The sequence below is a fragment of the Antechinus flavipes genome, chromosome 2 (genome assembly GCF_016432865.1).
Source record: "Antechinus flavipes isolate AdamAnt ecotype Samford, QLD, Australia chromosome 2, AdamAnt_v2, whole genome shotgun sequence".
Lineage (NCBI taxonomy): Eukaryota > Metazoa > Chordata > Mammalia > Dasyuromorphia > Dasyuridae > Antechinus > Antechinus flavipes.
Window position 1 is genome coordinate 651,163,097 of NC_067399.1, and position 24,721 is coordinate 651,187,817.

General features: G+C 44.2%; 1 protein-coding gene across 1 annotated transcript in view; it reads right to left on the reverse strand.

Annotated features, from left to right (window-relative positions):
• The window catches only part of TBC1D2B (TBC1 domain family member 2B), a 66,638-nt gene extending 44,496 nt beyond the window's left edge, over window positions 1-22,142 (reverse strand). Inside the window, exons 1-2 of the mRNA XM_051982406.1 lie at window positions 20,640-22,142; window positions 2,047-2,200 (exon numbers count right to left, since the gene is read on the reverse strand). Coding sequence (XP_051838366.1) covers window positions 2,047-2,200; window positions 20,640-21,005 — 520 coding nt within the window. The 5' untranslated portion in view covers window positions 21,006-22,142. The remainder of the gene's footprint in view (window positions 1-2,046; window positions 2,201-20,639) is intronic.
• Between the last annotated feature and the right edge of the window lie 2,579 nt (window positions 22,143-24,721).

Sequence of the window (24,721 nt, forward strand, 5' to 3'; positions counted from 1 at the left end):
TCAAATTCTAATCCTAACCCCAACTCGAAATGCCTTCCCACTCTAACCCTAATCCTCCCTACCCCAAGATCAGTGAGTCTATGAAACCGTGTTGCTACAACTATGTCCTTAGGACATACTTTCTGTTCTGTAAGATAAATAATTAGCATCTAAATGGGTCCATAAAATTTGTGACCCATGCAGTGCAGCCTGGTTTACAGTTAGGTTGACTGTGAGACGGGGAATGGACAATAGACAGGGAGTCTGGAGCCCTTTTTCTGCTGCCAGAGACCGGCCAAGAACCTTTCTCCAGAAAGAACATTTCAAATACGGTCTAACAAATCATTCCCTGGCCCAGGACTTTTGCAAAGACGCCCCTTGCTGTGTCTGGCTCTCATGTCCAAGGCCTCTGTAGGCGCCTCTCCTCTCTATGTTCTCCAAGGAAAGGATCAGAGGAAACACGAACGTCACCAAATGCTCAGTCAGCAAACCAAAGCACGTTCTCCATCCCTGCCAAGCAGGGCTTGTGGAGGAACAAGGGAGTTTTCTTGGCCGAGTCCAGTGCAGCAGGCAGGGCCTGAGGACCCTGAAGGCCTCTGAGACCCCGAGGACTCTCCTGCGCACAGTGAGCCGCCCTCCCTGGCTTACACAGTGATTCTGGGGGCTCCATGGCGCAGGCCTAACTGCCCGTATTTGCAGGGCCCAAAGCCTCGAAAGCCCAGCATTTCTGCCCCAGATTTTTAAGGCTGTTCCCTTTTCCCACTTTACAGAATCAGAGAATTTAAGGGCCTGGAGGGAATGTGAGCCAATCACTGTAAAGAGAACCAAGGCCCGGGTGGGGACATCAGGGCAGAGCCAGCTTCTGTCTCACACTGAGCACCCAGGGCTCGGCAGACCCAGCCCCACCAGGTGGATGACACGAGCAGAGGTGCCTCCCAAGCGCACGTGGACATGGAGAGCTGCTAGCCCTGCTTAACAACTGCCGCATTCCCAGGGGTCTCTAAAAAGCAAGATCCTTGCTAGGGAGCATGAGACAGGAGATGGTCTAAGAGAGTAAGCCCAGGTGGGGACATCACTGCTGACTCTGGGGGCTGTGGGTGGCTAGGGGGAGAGCAGGGAGAGCTTTCCTTCCCTTCTCTTCATGGGCCATGTTGCCCGCGCAGAGCCACCAGCCCAAAAGGACACAAGGCACCCAGAAGACGCCCCAGAGCATCAAGGCAGCTCACCTGAGCAGTTCTACAAATAAAGGATGTGCCCTCTCTATGGGGAAGAATCTGCATCCTAGAGGCAGCTGAACCGCTGTTTCCCCCTGCCTGGTACAGCCATTTCCCACCCCCTTGCCCAATGCAGCTGTGCCCCCTGCCCAGGGCAACTATGCCCCCCCCCAACTAGTGGCCCTCTGCCCAGTGCAACTGTGCCCTCCAACTAGTGCCCCTCTGCCCAGGGCAGCTATGTTCCCCATCTAGTGCCCCCTACCGGGTGTAGCTGTGCCCCCCAGGCTGTTGCAGCTATGCCCCCCACCCAGTGCAGCTGTGCCTGCTAACGACTTTGCACTGCCTGAGACATCCCGGTGGGAAGCGGGCCTAAGTTCTTGTGCACAAGCCTCTCCATGACATCGCCCTCCTGCTGGATTCATTGAGTCTCGTCCTCCCTCTGACAACGCGCACACCGGAAGAAATGCCCCAAGTGAGTGTGAGGAGCATTTCACTGCTGTTTTTCTCTCTGTGCCATTTCACTAAAGGTTTTTGCTTTGAACTAATTGTGTCCTCTGGCTGATCAGGAAGAACCCAGGAGCTGGTATTTAATGGAAATAGGGCCCAGCGCGCCCTTATGTGGGGGAACGCCCTCCTGATTCAGTTCATTCTTACGTATGAGCTTTTCCCTCTGGACACGTGGATGTCACTTTCCTGGGTCTGAGAAAAACACTGTCCAGTCAGTTAGTTGACTGTTTCAACCCCATTGAAAAATGTGGATAATATGAAGACAAGAGATATCAGTAACATTTTAACCGGTCAGCACTAAAGATCCATACAAGTTCTCCCACATTCCCTCAATTCTTGACATTACCTGCGTTATCTTTGGCAACAAGACCTTTGGAAAAGTCACCGGGATTTGGGAAGGTCCTGCTGTCCCGCTTCACAGGATCAAGACTGTTGCAATATTCCCACCTCTTCTGCTGTAGTTCTTGTAACCAGTATGTCATGAGTTGACGGTTAGGAGCCTAGATAGGGACAAAAAGTAAATAGAAGATAGCTATGTACTAAGAATATAGGAAGAAATGTGGGTTTATTCAGTCACAGCCAGTTATATCTTCAGGAGAGAGGAGGAAGAGAAGGGTCAGGAGGGAGAGAGGGAATCTTGTCAGGTCTGGGAGTTGAAAGCACCAGAGTACAATAGGTAGCACACTGGGTCTGGATTCAGAAGAAAACTAGGCAGCAACCAGAAGTCACATAATAAAGTAGTTAATTAACACTGACCACACTGAAGAAGACAAAGTATCATCAGTCCTCCAAATAACTATAAAATAACACTTCAAATCAAACTTGGGACCAGCAGAAACAACAAAAGGTAAGAAAAGATTTTTCTAACCTGGCACAACTTAGGTCTGCAGGAGCACCTGTGTTGGCCTTGGAGGTAACTGCTAAAGCAGCAGTACCTTTAGGAACTCTCAGTCCAGAGACAATAAGGGGGGCAGGCAACTGCTCGGAAAGAAATTACAGAGGACACCTCGCAGGCACAGGATGCAGTTGATGCTAGTTGGCAACTCTATTGCTCACAAGCAATTCTGGATTGCCATTCCGGGGAAAAGAGTGTGTCTGTGTTGGTCAAAAGGTGGCAGGGGCTCTAGTCATAGTTCCAAGGCCAAGAGGAGTGCTAATGCTTGCAGCTACAAGGGAATGGGGGTAAATACCAGAAGACAGATCAGGAGAGCAATGACCACACTTCTCCCAGGATACCACCTTTTAAGAACCAAACAATTAGACCCCCAGAACTAGCTCTGAAAACAGCAGTCCCCCCCACACACACACACACAATTGGCCTAATAGTATAAGAGGTACAAAAATTCACTGAAGAAAAAAAAGCTTCTTTAAAAGAAGAATAGGCTATTCCACAGATCACTGAAGAAAATAATTCCTTAAGAATTAAGATTGGGCAAATGGAAGCTAATGACTTCATGAAACTTCAAGAAACAATAAAACAAGTCAAAAGAATGAAAAATAGAAAAACTGTGAACTATCTCATTGGAAAAACAAATTATCTGGAAAATAGATCAAGAAGAGATAATTTAAGAATTATTGGATGACCTGAAAACCATGATCAAAAATACTTTCTAGATATCATCTTTCAACAAATTATAATGGCAAATTATTCCCAATATTCTAGACCCAAAGGGTAAAATAGATATTGAAAGAAACCACCAATCACCTCCTAAAAGAGATCTTAAAATGAAAACTCCCAGGAATATTATAGACAAATTTCCAAGTCAAAGAGAAAATATGCTTTGTATGATTTCACATGTATAAATGAATACTGTGTGCTCTCTCAGTGAGGGAAGGGTGGTGAGAGGGAGGAACAGAATCTGGACAAAATGTAAAAAGAAGATAAAAATATATAAAAATGATCGTTTTAAAAAGACTGAACAGAATTGTAAATGAGGGAAAATCAAATAACAGAATGATTCTCTACTTGCATTCATGAAAGGACAGAAGCTTCAATGCTGTCAGAAGAGGAAATACTTCGTGGACAACAGATGAAAGCTTATGTCATGGAAGGGGCATTTCTCATGATTCAATTTCTCAGCAACCAGCTGTGCCTCACCGGCTCTTGTTCCTTTTTGCCAACAAATCCGTCTTCCCTTGCTACTTTCATTTCTTATAGAACATCAAGTTTGGGATAATACTCTCAAGAATGCTATTAATTTACTTAGCCACCTCTGGAACAAGAGCAAAAGCTATTTAAAAACACCACCACCACCTCCTTTGAAGCATGTTGTGGCAAGAAGACTGGACCTGAGCTGACAATCAAAATGGAATGTTGCAAAATTACAATGACCAAGTCTGGTCCCAAGCCAACAATAGGGAAAGACACCTACACTAGCTTCTTTGCAGATGTGGGAGACCATTGGAAGCCTGTACATAATGTCACACTTTTCCAATGTACTGATTCATTTTGCACACTACTACTCTCTTAGTTGTGCCATCCTGGCAGAAGAGAAACATGTTACTTGCAAAGACACATGGTAACTTATAAAGTATTGCTGGGAAGAAACAACTCAAGTATTTAAACTAGGGGTCTGTTCTTGCTTATGTACTATAACTTTAAACCTGCATGCCATATTATATGTCTAAAATCTCGTGTGACTTTCACCACAACTTTGTGAAGCAAGCAAGGAAGAGATTGTCATTCTATTGAAGAGTCTCAAAGGGGATTGGTATAGCCAAGGTGGCCCCAGGACTCAAAAGAGTGTGGAATTTCTTCAATAGTGCTTCAGAGAACGGAGTATTTCACGACTAAAAGCTATACATCATTGAAAGAACAGCCTCATTACAAAGATGGACTTCTCTTTCAGAAAGAAGTCTAAAATCATTACATGACTTTTGCAGTTACCACAGCAATTCAAACTATTCACTTCCTCAGTTCCATTCAGAATTAGGTCAAGTGAATTTCTTTTAACTCCTGGCAATCAGTGGGCCAAGGCCCACTGTGATGAATCTAAAAGAGGCCCTTAGCAGCAATGGAACTAGAAAGTAGAAAGCTAGCCATGAACTCCTGGCCAAGATAGAAAAACAAACAGATAGACGGACGGAGAGATATTTGTATACACATACATGCATGTATATTAATGTATACAGGTATGTATAGAGAAACTATCTGCTATATCTCCTCTACAATATACCTGATAAACAAGAAGACTTCTTCTGAATAGAGGTTTAATTATTAAAAAGTTTTTAAATTATATCAAGTAAAAAGGTGCTTAATGTAAATTGTAGGGAAACATGTAAACTAAGACATATTCCAGTAGTAGATACATCCAGCTGGAAGAGAGTTCAGATGGAGTATGGAGCAGAGGTATGCTGTGGCCATGTTGTCAGGGAACTTAAAAGGGAAACAGAGGTGAATGCACAAAGTTTGTTCAAGAAATAATAAAATATGATGAGAATCTTTAGTAAAGTCTCATATGTTTCTAATGTTGAATCATTTTTTAAATTTATATTTTATTTATAAAAAGTTCCTTGGCTAGAAATGTATAAAAGTATGCTATCCTTCATTCAGAATGCCTTCTAGAAGACGCTTAATAAAAATGGACCAGAAAAGAAGATATGCTTATGGTCTAATATGACTTCAGCTAGATTATAGGGATGAACGGTAGTGCCTTGAGCCACTCCGATTAGCTTTTGCCATTATTCTCGAGGCAATAGGGTCAGGAATGGAGTCTACTGCCCTGCTCCTCCCACCCCCTCCCAAAACCGGGTCCCACGGGAGCAGCCCTTTTAGGAATATGATCTGTGCCTGCTTCTGTAGGTGATGCAGCTCCTGCCTCTGCAGTATTCAGAGCTAGGGAAGAGCCAAAAGCTTTTTTCACAAAATCCTTGTCATTCATCAACTGGTTCAGCATGAAAAATATCTAAGGTTCTAGTTAAGGTTTTGATATTTTACATTCCCTGAAAAAACCTTATGCATTCACCCCTTTGTTTTTCTATTAGAAACAATACAATAGAGGGGAAGGAGCGTGGACTTGACCCAATGGTGTGAAAAAATGAGGCACTGCTGCTGCCTTGGCTCTGTTAGGCCTTTCCATCTGACTTGTAGCTGAACTCTTCTGAGTGTTTTCTCCTCCATCACAATATAGGTTTTACCCACCCGGCCTTGGAGAGACCAAAGCCCTCACACAAGTCAAGAGTGTGACAGTTATCCCTAAAGTTCATGAAATCTCAGGATGCATTAATAAAGGTGTGATGTCAGAAAATCACTATCCCACTGTACTTGCCCAGATGAGAAAAAACCTAGAGTCCCAAGTGCAGATCTGGGTAACAGTTTTTAGGAAAGATGTGCAATATGAGAAGGTATCCAAAGGAAGACAAACTACCTGATGAAGAGTCTTAAGATCCTGTCACAGAAAATCAGTAGAAGAACAAGGAAGAACACAGGAGGCCTGGCTTGGAGAAGAAAGTGCTTAGAGAGCCATGAGAGCTGCCTCCAGGTATCTGAAGGGACATCACATAAGAGACTAGATTTTTTTCTCTTAGACTTGTTTTGTTTGGCTCCAAAGGGCAACACAAGGAGCAAGGTGGGAAATGTCAAAGGCAGATAGATCACCTCCAGAAAGAGATCCCACAAGGAAAACTCCAAGAAACATACTATAATCTCAAGTTAAAAATACTGCAAAATGCCAGAGAAAAACAAAAACCAATTCAAGTATCGAGGAGTCACAGTCAGGATTACAGAGTCAGGCAGCTTCTACAATAAAGGACCAGAGGGCCTGAAATACCATATTCTAGAAGACAAAGGACCTGGAATTACAACCTAGAAGTAACCGTCCAGTGAGGCTGCGCATCATCTTCAGGGGAGGAGATGAATCTTCATTGAAGTAAGGGACTTTCAATCATTTCTACTGGAAAGCTCAAAACTAAACAAAAAATTTGATCTCTAAATACAAGACTCAATCATAGAAAGGTAAACAGGAAAGAAAAAAAAAAAGATGTGTTGGATGTCTCAGGAGTTGCTGTTAATTGTTAGTCATGTTATAGATAGTATGAAGCCGATATCACCTATTTGGTTGTAAAAGATGGCTTGTAGGGTGGCAGTGTTTGCATCAGTTCGTCCAAATCATCATCTGATGAGCATAAATGATATAATCCCCACACATTCTCATCCGATGAAAAGTTGGAATAGGTTGTTTGCAGAGACACGGATGATTATAGTGAATAGGAAGATAATTAGATATTTTTTTAAAACGGTGTATGTTAGGGTTTGCATTATTTAAAAGTTAAACTGTTTATATCCCTAGATGGAAAACTGATACTTGTAACACTTGAGAACTGTATCTTTTATTAGGGCAGTTAAAGAGGGCATACATAGACAGAGGGTATGGGTATAAATTGACTCTGATGTGATATTAAAGAAAAAAGACATTAAAGGGTCATAAGAAGGAGAAAAAGAAAAGGGGAGATAAATGGGATAAATTAGATCACAAGAAGAAATATAAAAGACCTGATACATTAGAGGGAAAAGAGGGGCATGAGCATTATCTGAAACTTAACCTCATCAGTTTGGGCTCAAAGAGGAAATATCATATTCATTCAGTTGTGTACAGAAATTTCCCCTCTAAATGAATAATCAGAAAAAAGGGGAAAGAAAGGGAGGGACTGGATAAAAGGAAGGTAGAAACACTAGGAGAAAGATTTAAGAGAAGGGAGGAGGGACGATAGGAGGGCAAGCTGAGCACAGGGTTGATCAGAAACAAAACACTATTAAGGAAGAACAGGATGGAATGAGAATAAAAGTATATATAAGGGAGAAAATAAGATGGAGGGAAATACAGAACTGGTAATCATAATGTGAATGTGAATGGGATGAACTCTCCCATAAAAGAGAAGTAGATAGCAGAGTGGATCAAAAATCTGAATCCTACAATATGTTTACAAGATACACATTTGCAACAGAGAGATACATAGAGAATAATAGTAAAAGACTGGAGCAGAACTTATTATGTTTCAGCTAAGCAAAAAAAATAAAATAAAATAAAGCAAAGGTAGTAATTCTGATCTCATATAAAGCAAAAGCAAAAGCAGATCTAATTAAAAGAGATAAGGAAGGAAATGACATTTTGTTAAAGGGTACTATAAAGAATGAAGTGGTATCAATACTAAATGTACTACCAAGTGGTACAGCATCCAAATTCTTAGAGAAGAAGTTAATCAAGTTACAAGAAATAGACAGCAAAACTATAGTAGTGGGGGACCTCAAACTCTCCTCAGAATTATCTAACCACAAGAAAACAAGAAACTAGGAGGTTAACAGAATCTTAGAAACATAGATATTTTACACTTCTGAAGAAAACTGAAAACTCACACCCCATGCCAAAATAAGGTCAAAATAGTACACAATTTGGGTATAAAGGGTGATACCATAAGCAATTTAGGAGAGCAAGGGATAGAGAAGAGAGGAATGTATGGCAAAGAAATAGAGAACATTATGAAATGTAAAATGGACAACTTTGGTTATGTTAAATTAAAATGTTTTTTGCACAAATAAAATTAAAGCAGTCAAGAATAGATGGGAAACACAAAGCTGGGAGGGGAGATTTACATCTGGTGTTTCTTTAGAAGTCCAAATTTATAAGAATGCAAGTAATTCCCCAAATGATAAATGGTCAAAGGATCTGAACAATTTTCAGATGAAAAAATTAAGTCCTCTAAATCACTATTAGAGAAATGCAAATTAAAATAACTCTGAGGTACCACCTTACATCCCTCAGATTGGTTAAGAGGACAGTAAAAGATGATAAAGATTAGAGGGGATGTAGGAAAATTAGGACACTAATATATTATTGGTGGAGTTAAGAAATGATCCAAGCATTCTGGACAGCAATTTGGAACTGTGCCCAAAGGGCTATAAAATTGTGCATACTCTTTGATTCAGCAGTACCACTACTGGCTCTGTATCCCAAAGCAATCATAAAAGAGGAAAAAAGAACTAGACATATAAACATGTTTATAGTAGCGGCAAAGAATTGGAAAATGAGTAGAGGCTCATCAAGTGAGGAATGCCTAAGTTAAGCTATATCAAAATATTATTGTTCAAAAAAAATGATGAACAGGCTGATTTTTAGAAAGACATGGCAAGATTTCCATGAATTGAGGCTGAATAAAACAGGCAGAACCAGGAAAACATTGTACACACCAACAAGAAGATTGTATGATGATCAATTATGACAGACTTGGTTCTTCTTAGTGGTTCAGTGATCCAAGGCAATCCCAACAAATTTTGGATGAAAAATGCCATCAACTTCCAAAGAGAGAACTATGGAGATTCAATATAAATCAACACATACTATGTTTGCTTATTTTTTCTTTTTCTTTTATTTTTTTTTCTCTGATGGTTTTTCCCTTTTGTTCTGAATTTTCTCTCTCAACATGATTCATAAGGAAATGTTTTTAAAAACCTGAATATACATGTATAACCAAGAAAAAGTTGTTTTTTACATGTAACTGCAAAATAAAAAATTTTAAATTAAAAATATTTCTTGACTGTTAAATCATATCTGAATAGTTCCAAGAATCAATCAAAACCATTAAGAGATCTGGGGATGTCCTAAGGAAACTGTATAAAAGGAAGGAGTTATCTGAATCAGAAGAGTCCAAGGGTCTGGAAGCTGAGAAGGGGTAGCAGAATTATATGGATTGAGCCAAAAACTGATAGCCCCGAGGCAATCAGTGAAAGGAAAAAGAAAAAGTAGAACTGAGTTATGGCAGGGAAGAGAGACCTGAAGGAGAGTCATTAGCTAGACAAGCATCTCAGAGCAGAAGTCAGATACTTATGTCACCTATGGACTCACCTCCTTAAGGACAGTGGGAAGTCCTGACAAGGGATGCTTTTCCCAACTCTATAGTTAGTATAACTTCTGTTCTTATTATTCTTACTGTTCTTAGTATAACTTACTATTCCTTATCTAAACTTTCTAGTAATATGAATTTTGTTTCAATTATAAAGAGACCTTATCTTATTAACTTCTATCTTAACTAAAGATATGAGAATTCTTTAGATTTGGGTAGAGGTTGGACTCTGTGCCAAAATTCATCCATCTAGCCACCCATCTAGCTATCTAGATTTTACTTGGAGGTTTGGAATGATTGTGACTGAACTTATAATTTCATTTAAAATAATCTCCCTAAAAACAGCAGCAGGAATAAAGCTGACTTTAAAAAGTGATTCTATTTTGGCCTTAGATTTAAAATGAGCAACGTAGGGTGTTATATATTTATAATCTTATAAATAAGTAAATAAATTGATATTGCAGTTATATGACTAAACCTTTTTTATAGAGAGGGGTGAGACTACTATAGAAAGCACTGGTCTAAAAAATAAAATATAAACTCCTCAGCTTGACATTTAAGACCTTTCAACAACCTAGACTCTTAAATCAATGTTTACCTGATCTGAACCTACCTTCCCAGCTTCCTGCTCTTCAGCATATACCAGTCAATCTGCATGCTTTGAATGCATCTATAATCTTTACCTTTCAGAAGACTTCTTTCTTCAAGGAGAAGTGCTACCATCTCTATGAAGCTCCCCAAGCCCCACAAAGAGAAAGTATTCTCTTCTCATTTCAATTGTCCCAGAGCATTCTGGATTGCTCTTTTGCCCCTACCAGAGCCTAACTTCTATTATACTTAGCTATGTCTATGTTGTGGTCACCAACACACACACACACACACACAGACACACAGACAGACACATAGACAGACACAGAGACACAGAGACACAGACACACACACACACACACACACACCAGTGAAGCTGACTAAATCCCTTGAGGCCAGGGATGATGGTATTATCTCTGGATTCCTTATGATGGTGGTATTGTTTATCTCTGGATTCTGGAACTTTATTAGGCAATGAGGAAACTTTTAATTGAATCAAACCAAGATAAAGAAGACCAAAACCATTTTCTGCTTTTATTCTTTTTCATGGAGTAGAAATGTTAAAGATTGTTGAAAATACTTTCTGTTTCCAAAGAGCAGGCTAGTATGAACTATTAAAAAAAAAAAAAAGTGACCACATCTACATTCCAATAGATTGGGAGAGCAGCTGGGTCATTTGGGTGAATCTGAGCTGAATTTGTAGCTAACCACTATCCAATCTAGGACAGTCAAAGTGCATGCGCTCTACTTTTGTTTATTTGGGATAAATAAAAATTCACATAGCCACACCCAGTGTCATACGGGGATTTCTGCTCTTGGCTCTGTTGCTAATAGTTTCAATGTGCCATTACATATTGCATTACATGATCTTAGCTTTTTTAATACCATCATATTTTTGGAAATACATGAAAACTTTACAAAAGTGGAAGAGGAAGATGAGAAGGCTATACATTCTAAATTAATCTGTATCTGCTTCTAAAAGAAAACATTTCAATATCCTGACCCCAAGCTGAAAACTCACACTCAACTCACTGCCGCCATGCACTATAGGTTCAAAATAGTGTCACAGAAGAACATCTGTTATCTGATGGAGAAGTCTGGGGACCAGAGGTTCCAGAGCCACTTAGCCAGAGCCTTCTTGGCTCTCTGGTAGTGGCCATGGCAAACCCATACTGGCTGTATGAACTGCTGCGCCGGCCTCTCAGCTACAAGGCCTTTGTGCTGCCGTTCTTGATAAGCATTGCTGAACACTGGAAGAAAGTCACACTTTGAAGGCACCAAGGAAATCAGGCTAGAGTTGAGCCAGAACGCCTCAAACCCTGTATTAGCTGTACCATCTGTGCCTCTCTGTGCCTCATTTCTTCAACTCTTACATCAAGGGCCTGTCCCAGAAGATCTCACAGGACCCTCCTTGTTTAAAATTCTACAGTCCTGTGAGTCCTGATAACTTTTTTGTGGTAGCAATACCTACAAAATAAACTATGAAACTATTTGAGGAAGTGTTGACACAAGAGTGCAGAGATAAACCTGAAAACCACTGGTCTAGAGCAAGCTCATTTGGATAAGAAGACATTCAAATACTAAACCACAAAGGGTTCCTTCCACAAGAAATATGTTCACGATTCATTAAAGACACTTACCACTTGTTTTGTGGTCCTTAAAGAACCGCTGGGCCTTTCCCATCTGTCCCATAACTGAACCTTCCTATATAGGTTGTCCCCCCATCTCCCCATTGAAAGGTGATTTCCTTGAAAGCAAGACTATCGTGCTTTTCTTTTTATAATTCCAGGATTCGGCACAGTGATTTTCACACAGCAAGCATTTAATAGATGCTTTCTAATTCCTTCATTTATAACATGGCAGTGGCCACATAACATGGTATCCAACTCTATTTTTCATGAAATAGCTCACTTAACCCCAATCTGCATTGGGAAGTGGTAACCAAGGTAACATGGTGCTAGCTCCCTCTTAAGGTCCTAGAACTAATCCTGATATGGGGAGGAGGAAAAGAGAGAGAAGGACAATACAACAGTTCTACTGATCACCACTATAGCTCTGGAACCCCAACTAGTATGCTCCTTATTTATACAATTAGTCACAATGACACTATTAACACTTAAGTATGAAACATATCCTAACAGAGAAGGCAAAATCAAGAAAAATTATAAAATGTACTTAAAAGGTAAAAATCATTGAAAGATAACAGTCCACTCATTAACCTGAGTTACCCTCTCCCAGCAATGCACACAATGTCCATGTTGGAGAAAGTGGGTACAAATCTAAAGGAACCAGAAATGAGACACATGAGAAGAAAAAGCCTTCTCAGGTCTGTCCCAGCCCATCACTGAATATATCAAGTCACCCCAAGGAATATTCACTTCCTGAGAGAGCTTCTTCTGACCCTCTCCACTGTCCAGTGGCCTCAGGCCACAGAAGAAGCGCTTAGCTCATTTAATAGCCAGCCAACATTGACTAACTGCTTCATGTGCACCAGGCATTGTGCATAGTGGCACAAATCATACAAAGAAAGACAAAAGGCAAGTGCTGCTTTCAAGGAGTTCATCATTTGGTAAATAGCTATGTACAAACAAGCTGTATTATCAAAAAAAGACTGCTCCCATCCACAGGATCAAGACCTTGTACTTTATTCAGGAGGCAATGAATGTTTCTGACAGTCAAAGTGATCCCTAAAGAATGTTACTCATTAAAATAGAGCACTACTTCATTTTCATTTTATACAGAGCACATCCAGGTCTGAACAGTAAGGAGAACAGTTCAGAGTCAAGAAGACTCAAGCGAGTTTTGAATAAACCAAGAAACTATTTGGGGAAGTACTCAGTCCTTGGAGTATTATTTTTTCTCTCCTACTTGTCATAATTCCCCTAAACTGCTAGTCATTCCTTGCTGTAAACAACTTGGAAGACCTCCCTACCTAATTCCTTACCTTGAAGATTTAACCTTCTATGACACTCATAGTTCTTTTACAATCCTGCTTGGAACCAGAGCCTCCCTGGACCTCGTAGCTGGAAAGATGTCCAAGCACAGTCCTTCCTGGACAAGCCCCTCCTCATGCTTCAGCTTCACATCCCTCCTAGCCATACAGCCATCCCATGATCTGCCACACGTCACTTTTTAATATTCCTTTCCCACAAAAATGCTTCTCAGTGCCCACAGCAGCCAATAAGAACAGAAGACAGTTAAAGATCTCTATGCCACATAGAACATTTGAAATCATGAATTTCTGATCTAGATAGAAAATCCTTTAGATGAATTCTCTGATTGTTTTGTATATATATGTCTTACCTCTTTAACTAGATCATAAGCTCCCTGAAGAGGGGATTCTTAATTTGCATTCTCTAGAGCACCTGTTACATTATTAGCACCCTTACATTAGCCAGACATGGTATTCAGCAGAATTCACTGGAATAGCCATACTGAAATTTCTAAAAATAGAATTTATCAATTTTCTATTTCTATGTGGTATTCATTGTTTAAAAAAAAAAAAAACTATTGTTTGAAGAGAAAAAATAAATAAATAAATTCACATCAAAACATTTCTGACAACTGGCTATATGCTGATCCAATTTAAACGCACATTCAATTAAAAGTACAGCAAGGTACAAATAAAACTAATGCAAACAAGATTAGAAGGGAAGCAACAAACTGGGAAAACATTTTCACAGTTAAAGGTTCTGATAAAGGCCTCATTTCCAAAATATATAGAGAACTGACTCAAATTTATAAGAAATCAAGCCATTCTCCAATTGATAAATGGTCAAAGGATATGAACAGACAATTTTCAGAGGATGAGATTGAAACTATTACCATTCATATGAAAGAGTGTTCCAAATCATTATTGATCAGAGAAATGCAAATTAAGACAACTCTGAGATACCACTACACACCTGTCAGATTGGCTAAGATGACAGGAAAAAATAATGATGAATGTTGGAGGGGATGCGGGAAAACTGGGACACTAATGCATTGTTGGTGGAGTTGTGAACGAATCCAACCATTCTGGAGAGCAATCTGGAATTATGCCCAAAAAATTATCAAAATGTGCATATCCTTTGATCCAGCAGTGTTTCTATTGGGCTTATATCCCAAAGAAATACTAAAGAAGGGAAAGGGACCTGTATGTGCCAAAATGTTTGTAGCAGCCCTGTTTGTAGTGGCTAGAAACTGGAAAATGAATGGATGCCCATCAATTGGAGAATGGCTGGGTAAATTGTGGTATATGAATGTTATGGAATATTATTGTTCTGTAAGAAATGACCAGCAGGATGAATACAGAGAGGCTTGGAGAGACCTACATGAACTGATGCTAAGTGAAATGAGCAGAACCAGGAGATCATTATACACTTCGACAACGATATTGTATGAGGACATATTTTGATGGAAGTGGATTTCTTTGACAAAGAGACCTGAGTTTCAATTGATAAATGACGGACAAAAGCAGCTACACCCAAAGAAAGAACACTGGGAAACGAATGTGAACTATCTGCATTTTTGTTTTTCTTCCCGGATTATTTATACCTTCTGAATCCAATTCTCCCTACGCAACAAGAGAACTGTTCGGTTCTGCAAACATATATTGTATCTAGGATATACTGCAACATATCCAACATATAAAGGACTGCTTGCCATCTAGGGGAGGGGGTGGAGGGAGGGAGGGGAAAAAAAAATCGGAACAGAAATGAGTGTCAATATAATGTAATTATTAAATAAAAAATTAAAAAAAAAAAAAAAAAAGTACAGCAAGTGCCATTAGGGAGGTCAGCTCAATACCTCTGCCCTACATTTGTTTCACTCCTCCCACTGCTTCATAAACTGTGGTCACTCTTAAAAGGGAAGGAAATTGGGAAAGTATGTGATCTTGCACTACTTACTGCAAAGAGCAAGAGGAGTCATTAAAGGTTAACAGCAGAAAAATTTCATGTTAGCAAGACTTAATAAAAGCAAATTAACTGCACATTACTTGTGAAACCACACATTTCATCTCACCTTTTGAGCTATATTGGAGAGAGGTTCTACTTAGATAATTTTGTGACTAGATACATATATACATGTATACACACATGTATATGGACCTTCTCTGCAAAGTATGAACCACAGCAAATGACTCCACTAAATGAAACTTCAACAGGTTTTTAATAAGCACCTACTATGTGCCAGGGACTATGGTAAACCCTGGGAATAAAATGAGACACCCTAGCAAAGCGTGCAGATGAATATGAAATCCACAAACTGCATACAAAATCATTTCAGTGGCCAGCCACCAACACCTGGAGGAGCAAGAAGCCTCTGGAAGTTGAGCCTTCAGGGATATGGGCAGCAGGGAGGAGGAAGAGGAATCTAAATGAGAAGCTAAGAGGACAGCAGCTGGGACAGAGTCTTGTGTGCAGGGAAGGGCAAGCAGGCACAGGTGGTAAAGGGCTGAGGTCGTGGAGGGGAGCAATAGGCAAACATCATAGAAAGAAAGCCAGAGCCCAGCTGTGAAGGGCTTTTGATGCCAAGTGGAGAACATTGCATTTGATTCTAGAGGCAAGGAGCAGGTCACAATAAATGTCAGTTGGACCTGACTGTTTCAGTAACATCCCTTTGGCTGCTGTGTGGAAGCTAGATACAGAAAGATTACTCAGAAAACTTCTGCAACGGTACAAGCAAGAGGTGACAGGAGCCTGAAACACAGTGGTTGTGGTATGTATGAGAAGCAGGGGACAGACGGATGTGAAAGGTGTTGCAAAAATAAAGTTTCAAAAACATGTTGGTGACAGATCCATTGATACCATTGGTGGAGCCATGAATTGATCTAACCATTCTGGAAAGCAGTTTGAAACTATGTCCAAAAAGTGAATAAACTGTGCCTATCTTTTGACCGAGCTTAAGGACTGAGAAATCAGCCAGTAGAATGATGCACTTTAATTTTTAATTACTTTTGTGAGAGTAACAAATGGTCTAACATCAAACAAAACTCAAATCAAATATAAAATAATCATACAGTGTGTTGAAGGCCTGGGATTGTGTATGAGTCTGTGGGAGCAAGCAAAGAAACGGAGGCGGGACCAGCATATAAGAAGCCTCCAATCTTTTGGGAAAAACAGGTGAGGCAGCAAAAAGCAGCAGACTTAAGCAGTAGTTCAAGACAATAGCTAAAAAGTTGTGACCAGAGAATCTATAATTAAAGATTAAGTAATTAAATGCCAAATTACTGAGTTCTTTTGGATAAATTATACTTTCTGTGATTACAAAAGCCACAAGTATCTGCCAAGAAACAAGATGTTTCACAGAAAAGTTGTATCTTTCACACAAACATGACCATGTGACTACTCAGTTGTAGTGACCTCGCCCTGCAAGGCAAAGGACACACAAAATCCCAGTGTGTGCTGCAGCACGGGGTCATGGAAACCAACCCGAACCCAAACCAAGGCCCGTCGAGGAAGATGGGGGCAAGGAGGCCGGATTAAGGGAGTCCGATGAAATTCCGCAGGCACTCAGTAAACCCAGACTGGGCCCCAGGCAAGGCAGGGGAAAGACCCCATGAGGCGAGTCCTCCCTCCAGCAGGCTCGTCCCCACCACCCTCCTGCTGTCCGTGTTCATTTGTCTCATCTTATGACCTTATTTCAGTTACAGGAACAAGGGGACACTTTGCAGGCGGCCCAGTCTGCACGTCCACCATTGAGCAGGCACTGAGCCCTCCCCAGCGCCAAGCCTGGCCAAGTGTTTTCCAACTGCCGGGCTTGATCTGAACGGCTCTGGGCTTTCCACTTGTAGTGGAAGGGGACTTTTGGTTTATCTAAGGTCCTGGTTTTCCAGAGAGGGAAACCAAGGCTCTGGGGCCTGAGCTGTTCTGTCCAAGTTCAGGAGCCAGACAGAGTGAAGGCTCAAACCCAGGCTGTTTCAGTGACACCTAAGTTATAAAGTCATAGAGAAAATGCTTCCTATCCTTTACTTAAAAAAAAAAAAAAAAAGTTAAAAGAAAATCCCTGAATGAAACAGCAAGAGGCCACACACTAAAATACCTCTGGTTCCTGTTGCTGCACAAGGACTGATTCCCAAGGAGCTCTGGCTTCTGGCAAGAGGGGTTACCAGTGGGCTGCTCCAAACCCACCTCCACATGGCGGTTTTCACACAGGATGTTTACTAAGAAAGACATGGTGAGCCATTTGTCAAGGCTCCTCAAGAAGTGAAGTGTCTCAGGAAAGCCCAGAAACCCACAACCACAGGCACTGTGCTTCCTAAAACAACCCCAGGGGAACAAAATTAGCATCATTAGAGTCAGAGGATCCCAACTGAATCCCCCTTCCCACACTTCCTACTGCTGTCACCATGGGCAAGGCACCCAGATAACATCTGACACCCTCTCTTCTGCAAAATTACCAGTAAAGACTAGACAGTCTCTAAGGCACTTACTGACTCATCTGGGTCCCCTTGTGGGATAGCATGCAGAGAAGGTAGGTGGCCTAGTGGATAAAGCACCTGGCTTGGGTCAGGAGAACTCATCTGCTTGAAATCAAATCCAGCCTCAGACACTTTCTACCTGTATAACTCTGGGCAAGCACTTAAGTCTGTCTGCCTGTTTCCTCATCTGTCAAATGAGCTGGAGAAGGAAATGTCAACCACTCCAGCGTCTCTGCCAGGAAAACCCCAAATGGGATCATGAAGAGCTGAATGTGACAATAAAGGGGATATAAATAAGTTCATAAAAGGAAAGTTCTTTTTATAGCAAATGTTTTACACATACACATATGAAACTTCAATTTAAACAAGACAATCCAGAATTACAAAATCCTTTTGGAAACTGAGTCTACCTTGTGACAAGTTAGGCAATGACTAATCAAACTGAATTCACTATGAACCAGGAGTCTGATTCAAAAGTTAGGAAGAATGAGTACTAATTTTCACTAAAACTTAACAAAGCAAAATTTAAAATTACATTATGATTCAATCTCTTAAAGCCTATTCCCATCCCAAGTCTCATGTGTTCAACTTTAATGTTGCTGCTTATAGGGCTCTCACTTTGTCTTCATTTTTAAAATATTTTTAAAATAAAATAACTTAATTGTTAAATTCCTTTATGGCCTTACTTTGTTTGAGGCTAATTTCTTATGGTAGATAGGTGTGTGTGTGTGTGTGTGTGTGCAGAGACGAGAGCAAGATGGAAAACTGATGAATTTAAGATCCTTTGTCTAATAACCTCAAAGCCACTCTCCTCAAATCTTAAAAGATCATTTCTAGTAGCACAAATTTGAATCACAGAACTTCAGAATTGCAAGTGGTCTTAGAAACTGCCCAACTCCTTCATTTTCCAGATGAGGAAACTTACAGCCACAATCAAATTTATTATCACTAGCTGTATTGTCCCTCTAGAAAAAATAAGGGTGAAAAAGTTTCTTCTCCTAGATAGCATAACTAAGGACCAATTCTTATTTTATATAAACAGTTTTTTGATATACACATACTTGGAGAGGAGGAGTAATAAAAGCAAGCCCAAAAGTAATCAAAGAAATTCTGAAACAGGATACCAAGACCTGAAACCATGTGATGAGAAGCTTCTATTTTCATTTTTAACAAACAATTCCACAGGAAATTAAATTTTCATTACAGTGATAATTTTGCTAGCTACTGAGTTCTGAGCAAAAGTCCCTCTGCAGTTGATGAACTATTGCTAAATTTACATATGGAGTTTGGTAAACACAACTCAAACTTTGAATCTCTTCTTCTTTGGAGAAAAGCGCCCACAGGTTCTAAGCATCTAGTAAAGCAGCACAGAGAGAATGTTTGCTAGCACTCACAGGCCATAATCAAAACTAGAACAAAATGATAATGAAGAATAAAGAGCAAACACTTCAATAATGGCCCCACTTGTGGGCAAAGAGAGCTCTGAGGATGACCAAGCTTAGTAAAGAACCCCTGGTTCACAGCTGTCACCCCAGTAGCCAGCACTGGCAGATGCTGATCTTACTGTCACTTGGTTCGTTTTTTAAGAAACATACCATCCAGGCGACAGATGACTTTGAATAAGGAACAGATTATGAGAAAGAAGAGAAAGAAGAAATGGAAAAGATGAGTAGGTTGGACAAGAATGAGAAAGAGGGAGTTGTGGGCTCTAGCGAGAAGGTCATGGTAAGAGAAGCAAGAAATGGGGAAGGGGGTAAAGCAGAAGGGCTGAGAAAGCAAAGCAGGGATATTAAGGGGGAAATAAGGAGAGGGAAGGACATATATGACTGCTATGAAGGGGGAAATAATGGAGAGAGGCCACAGAATCACTGTGAGACCTTGGAGGCCATATGTCCCACTTCCTCATTTTGCATTTGGGGAAACTGAGGCAGAAAGGCTCCATGGCTGCCCAGAATTGCTAAGTCCAACATCCCCGCCACTACTACTCCTTAGGTGGGTTACAGAGGAGCAGAAAATGAAAAGGACGCCCAAAGATAGACAAGGAGGTCCAGGAAACGTTTCCAGACAAGGGCGCAGGACACACAAAGGAGAGGCTGCACAGCGCCAGAAGTCACCCAGAGCTTTCAATCAGGCAAGGATTTAACGGTGGGAATGAATCTGGGGAGGGGGCACTAGGGGCTACTGCAGAGAAGGAGCTCGACCTCCTTATTTAAGGAGCAAAAAACCTGAGGGACCCAAAGGGAAAAGAGGCAGTAAAAGGCAGAAGGGGGGAAGTGGGTGGGAAAAGGAACTGGAGAGGAAGAAGGGGCTGGAGAGGGGGTAGACATGGAGGGGGAAAGAAAACAGGAAAGATGAAGGGGGACTCAATTTTCCCAGGGTGCCGACTTGGGAGGGTTCTGGGGGTGCCCGTTGGGGAGGATTCTGGGGGTGCCCTTGGGGAGCGTCCCCCGTTGGGGAGGATTCTGGGGGTACCCACTGGGGAGACTCTTGGAGGGTGCCCGTTGGGGAGGGTCTGGGGGTGCCCGTTGGGGAGGATTCTGGGGGGTGCCCTTGGGGAGCATCCCCCGTTGGGGAGGATTCTGGGGGTGCCCGTTGGGGAGGATTCTGGGGGTGCCCTTGGGGAACGCCCCCGTTGGGGAGGATTCTGGGGGTGCCCGTTGGGGAGGATTCTGGGGGGGCCCTGGGGGAGCGTCCCCCGTTGGGGAGGATTCTGGGGGTACCCACTGGGGAGACTCTTGGAGGGTGCCCGTTGGGGTGGGTCTGGGGGTGCCCGTTGGGGAGGATTCTGGGGGTGCCCGTTGGGGAGGATTCTGGGGGGTGCCCTTGGGGAGCGTCCCCCGTTGGGGAGGATTCTGGGGGTGCCCGTTGGGGAGGATTCTGGGGGTGCCCGTTGGGGAGGATTCTAGGGGGTGCCCGTTGGGGAGGGTCTGGGGGTGCCCGTTGGGGAGGGTCTGGGGGTGCCCGTTGGGGAGGATTCTGGGGGTACCCACTGGGGAGACTCTTGGAGGGTGCCCGTTGGGGAGGATTCTGGGGGGTGCCCGTTGGGGAGGATTCTGGGGGGTGCCCGTTGGGGAGGATCCTGGAGGTGCCCATTGGGGGATTCCCGCGCCTACCTTGAGCACGGTGACACCGCCTCCGCTGTGCACCTGGAAGAGCGCGGCGGGGGGCTCCTCGGCGCCCCCGGTCGAGGCGGCCCCGGCTGCGCCGGGCCCGGCGGCGGATGGCTCGTCGGGGCCCTGGTAGCTGAAGCAGGCGTCGGCGATGTCCAGGTGGCCGAGGGGCAGCGCGTCCTGAGGGCTTTTGAAGTAGTAGAGGTAGCAGCGGCGCGGGTCGAACACGAACCAGCGGCTGCGGTAGCCTCGCAGGGGGCCCTTACCAGACAGCTTCTGCAGGTAGCCGCAGAGCCGCGCCGGCTCCCGGGCGGCCTCGGGGCCCCCGCCCTCTTCGGCCGCCACAGCCCCGGCCTCAGCCCCGGGCATCCCCAGGCGCCCGCAGCGCCAACGGCCCGCCCGCCGCGGCCGATCCCGGAGCCGAGCCGCCCCGCCTCCGCCTTCGTCCCCGCCCCACTCCCGACTGACAGGACGGCCGCCCGCCGCGCAAGGCAGCCTGGGATACGTAGTCCTCTCCCGAGCGGGGAGCAAGGCCGTCTGGGAAGTGTAGTCGCTCCCGCGCCCTCGGCTTTCTCTACGGACCGGCAGGCTGCTCCGCAAAGCAGCCTGGGAGTGATATCCTCTCTTTCCTACCCTCCTTCCCTTCCTTCCCTCCTTTTTTCCAGCTTCTCTTAGTCGTATGGCAGGCCGGCGGCAACGCACGGCCTCCTGGGATTTGTAGTCTCTCCTTCCTCAATCCGCTTCTCCAGCCCCTCCGCTTTCCCTGAGAGAGCAGCCGCGAGCTTTCCCTTCCATACCCCATAAAGCCTTTTGCAAAGCTCTGTGGAAGTTGTTCACGTGACAACTTGAAGCGCTTTGCAAACCTTAAAGGACTGTGGAAATAAGTTCCTGCTGTCCCTGAAAAAGTGCGCCTGATGCTTAGAGAGCTGACTGTAGGGAGGGACGGGGTCGAGTCCTGCCGCGCACACAGGCGGGTGGTCCTAAGCAAGGTCCTGCCCTCTCAGTATCTCCAAGGAACTTCGGAGCCATAAATGGCAGCTGCCAGCCTGAGTCCGCAGGGCGAGTGCCTCGCTCCGGGATCCCTAACCCGCTCTGAGCCTCAGCTTCCTCCCCGCAAGAAACAAGAGGCCTGGGAGCAGCTTGAGGGCCTGGGGGTCCCAGCCGGCATAGAGTCGGCGCCTAATAAATGCTTGTTGATTGACTGACTGAACTAGATCATCTCTAAGGTTCCTTCCTAATGAAATGGACAGTGCCTGGCACATAGTCGGCGCCTAATAAATGCTTGTTGATTGACTGACTGAACTAGATCATCTCTAAGGTTCCTTCCTAATGAAATGGACAGTGCCTGGCACATAGTCGGCGCCTAATAAATGCTTGTTGATTGACTGACTGAACTAGATCATCTCTAAGGTTCCTTCCTAATGAAATGGACAGTGCCTGGCACATAGTCGGCGCCTAATAAATGCTTGTTGATTGACTGACTGAACTAGATCATCTCTAAGGTTCTTTCCTAATGAAACGGACAGTGCCTGGCACAGAGTCGGCGCCTAATAAATGCTTGTTGATTGACTGACTGAACTAGATCATCTCTAAGGTTCCTTCCTAATGAAATGGACGGTGCCTGGCACACAGCAGGGGCTTAATAAATGTTGATTAATTGATGACTGCGTTTCTTCAGATCTATGGTAAACCTCTGCGAAGGGCAGGCTCCAGATCTAGCCAGCAGTATTCAAAGACCAAAAATCAGCCAGAATTAGAGTTAAAAGACACCTGGGAGATGAACCCAGTCCAGCCTCTTCATTTTCCCCTTGGCCAAGGGACTTCTAGAAAGGGAAAGTGTTGGAATCCTTACTAACTGCTAACTAATTAGAGTTGACCTAATCTTATAAGAAGATGTTTTGGGCAGAACCTGAAACAAGGTACTAAGTAGAACTAATCAATACAAGGCTTGTGTTTACACCTTTACTCATTGGAGATCAATGAGTTCACACCTCCCTTAAAGCTGGTAGGGCCAGAGAGCACTATGGGAGAAAACCCACAATCCCTCTCTCTCGTATCCCACAATTCCTCCCTCTTGGATAAAAGAAACAGACAGAGGCTCTCAGAGAGATTTCACCGGAATGACATGAAGACTGGCTGGAGGCTGAAGAAAGCAGAGGCAGAGGCTGAAGGACCAGACCTTTGGATTTGGCGACATTCGGAGAGAGCTCTTGGAACCAAGCAGAGACATAGGCCTCTAAGCTAACCGGGCTATATTGGAGATAATAAAAGATCTGAACTTTTATCACCTGGCTGTGTTTTGGGAAGAAGATCACTACATTTTGGCGCCCAAACAGACACCGACAAAATCCTGATTCCAGGGAAGGCACCCAGAGAGAACCTTTATAATATTTTATAGAAGAACAAGAACCCAACATTTGAACTCCAACAGGAAAGTGAGCAGCTGGAGGCCAGCTGGAGGCCAGACGGTGATCCATAAAAAGAACCCCGGTGTTTTGTATTTGGGGTGCCCGTTTCTGGGGGTGTCCTTCCAGAGCACCACCCTCTGATTTTTGACAGGAACGCATATTTCAGGTGCATTTTTTCCATGACAAACTGCCCCAGGGGGAGCACAGGAAAGGAAGGGCCTCCATGGGGACGACAGAACGGAGCATTAGGGGGCTGCCGGGTCAGCCGCAGGCCAGGACTTCCCCTTCCAGCTGGGTACTGGCTAACTAGACTTCTGGTTAAAGAAAGCCGGTGACGGCTACTCTCCACGGTTAATGCCTTTCTTTGGTCCTACCTGGGCCCGCCCGGGAGTTTGTAGTGCGACATGGTTTCCCCACAATCCCTGACTTCCTACCCTCCCTCCCACTGACCGAGTCTGCTTCCCCCGGCGCTGACCTTCCTACGTCTAATCCCAGACTATAGCCAGACCCCTGTTCCTCATGAGGCTCTTCTCTGGACACCCTGACACTTGTTCTCAGTCCTGCCACGGACACAGGCCGCTTCATATAATTCTGCAATAGAAATCTGACAACGTAGCAATTAGAAAAGGGAGAACAAGTGGACAAACAACGGCTGCTGCTTGGATAATAGCCTGTCTCTGTGTGGGACAGACGTGCACAGGGACGATGGGGAGGGGGCCAGCTGGACCAGGGGCGCAGTCTGACTCCCTTCCGAAAGTGGCCGGCTCCTCGGCGTTCGCCGGCCCCTCCCTGGTTCTCCTCTTCTTCCCAGTCTCCTTTGGTGCTTCCTCTTCCCGATCACTAGCCATGGGGGTCCCCCCTTTTCCAACCTTCCCTAGCATTGCCAAGAGTCCCCAGGTCCCTCTGCGTCAAAACCGAGCCGTTCTTGATTCCTCCCCATTTCTCACTCCTTGTATCTAATCTGCGCCAAAGCCCACCATTGCATCCTCCGCAGAAAGCTCAGCCCACAGCCATCCCACGATTACTCTGTTTTAAAATAAATTGCCTGTTTATCCTGGAGGCCTCTCGCTTAGGTAGATGTTTAGTAAGTTCTCCTTGATCTGCCTTATTGTCTGGGGATTTCAGTGGCTCCATCTCAGAGTTGGAAGGATCTCCACCCTTCCATCCTCACTCTGCCTTGGTAGAACGCCGCTGCAGGATGCGGAGGAGTGGCCGCTAGCCTCTGGTTTGGGACCCCCTTCATTACTAGGACATCGGTTCTCGCACCAATCCTGACTCTGCCATTTCTGCTCATTGCCCACTCCCCGCGCTGCTCGCCCACCCATCCGCCCCGTACTCCCCGAGCCCCTTCTCTAGGGAGCAGAGATGGAAGGAAGCGGCTCAGCCGGGGCCCCACGCCGAGGGAGAATCTGACCCGCCCTCCGCACGGCTTGCTTCCCCAGGTCTGAGTGTGCTGGCTGAGGGGGCCTGGAGCAGCACAAACCGGAAACGTACAAGCCCACCCGTAGCCCCCGCACGTCACCGAGACAACAGGAGGGGAGGAGATGCCGCTCCGCCCAGGCTGGTCACCACAGGGCCCCTCCCAGCCTCAGCCAGGCCAGTGCCCCGCGGGCCGGGCTCCCTGGGGCTCTCACCACCGAGAGCCACGGCGCTCTCAAACTCAGTCGAGCTCGGCAG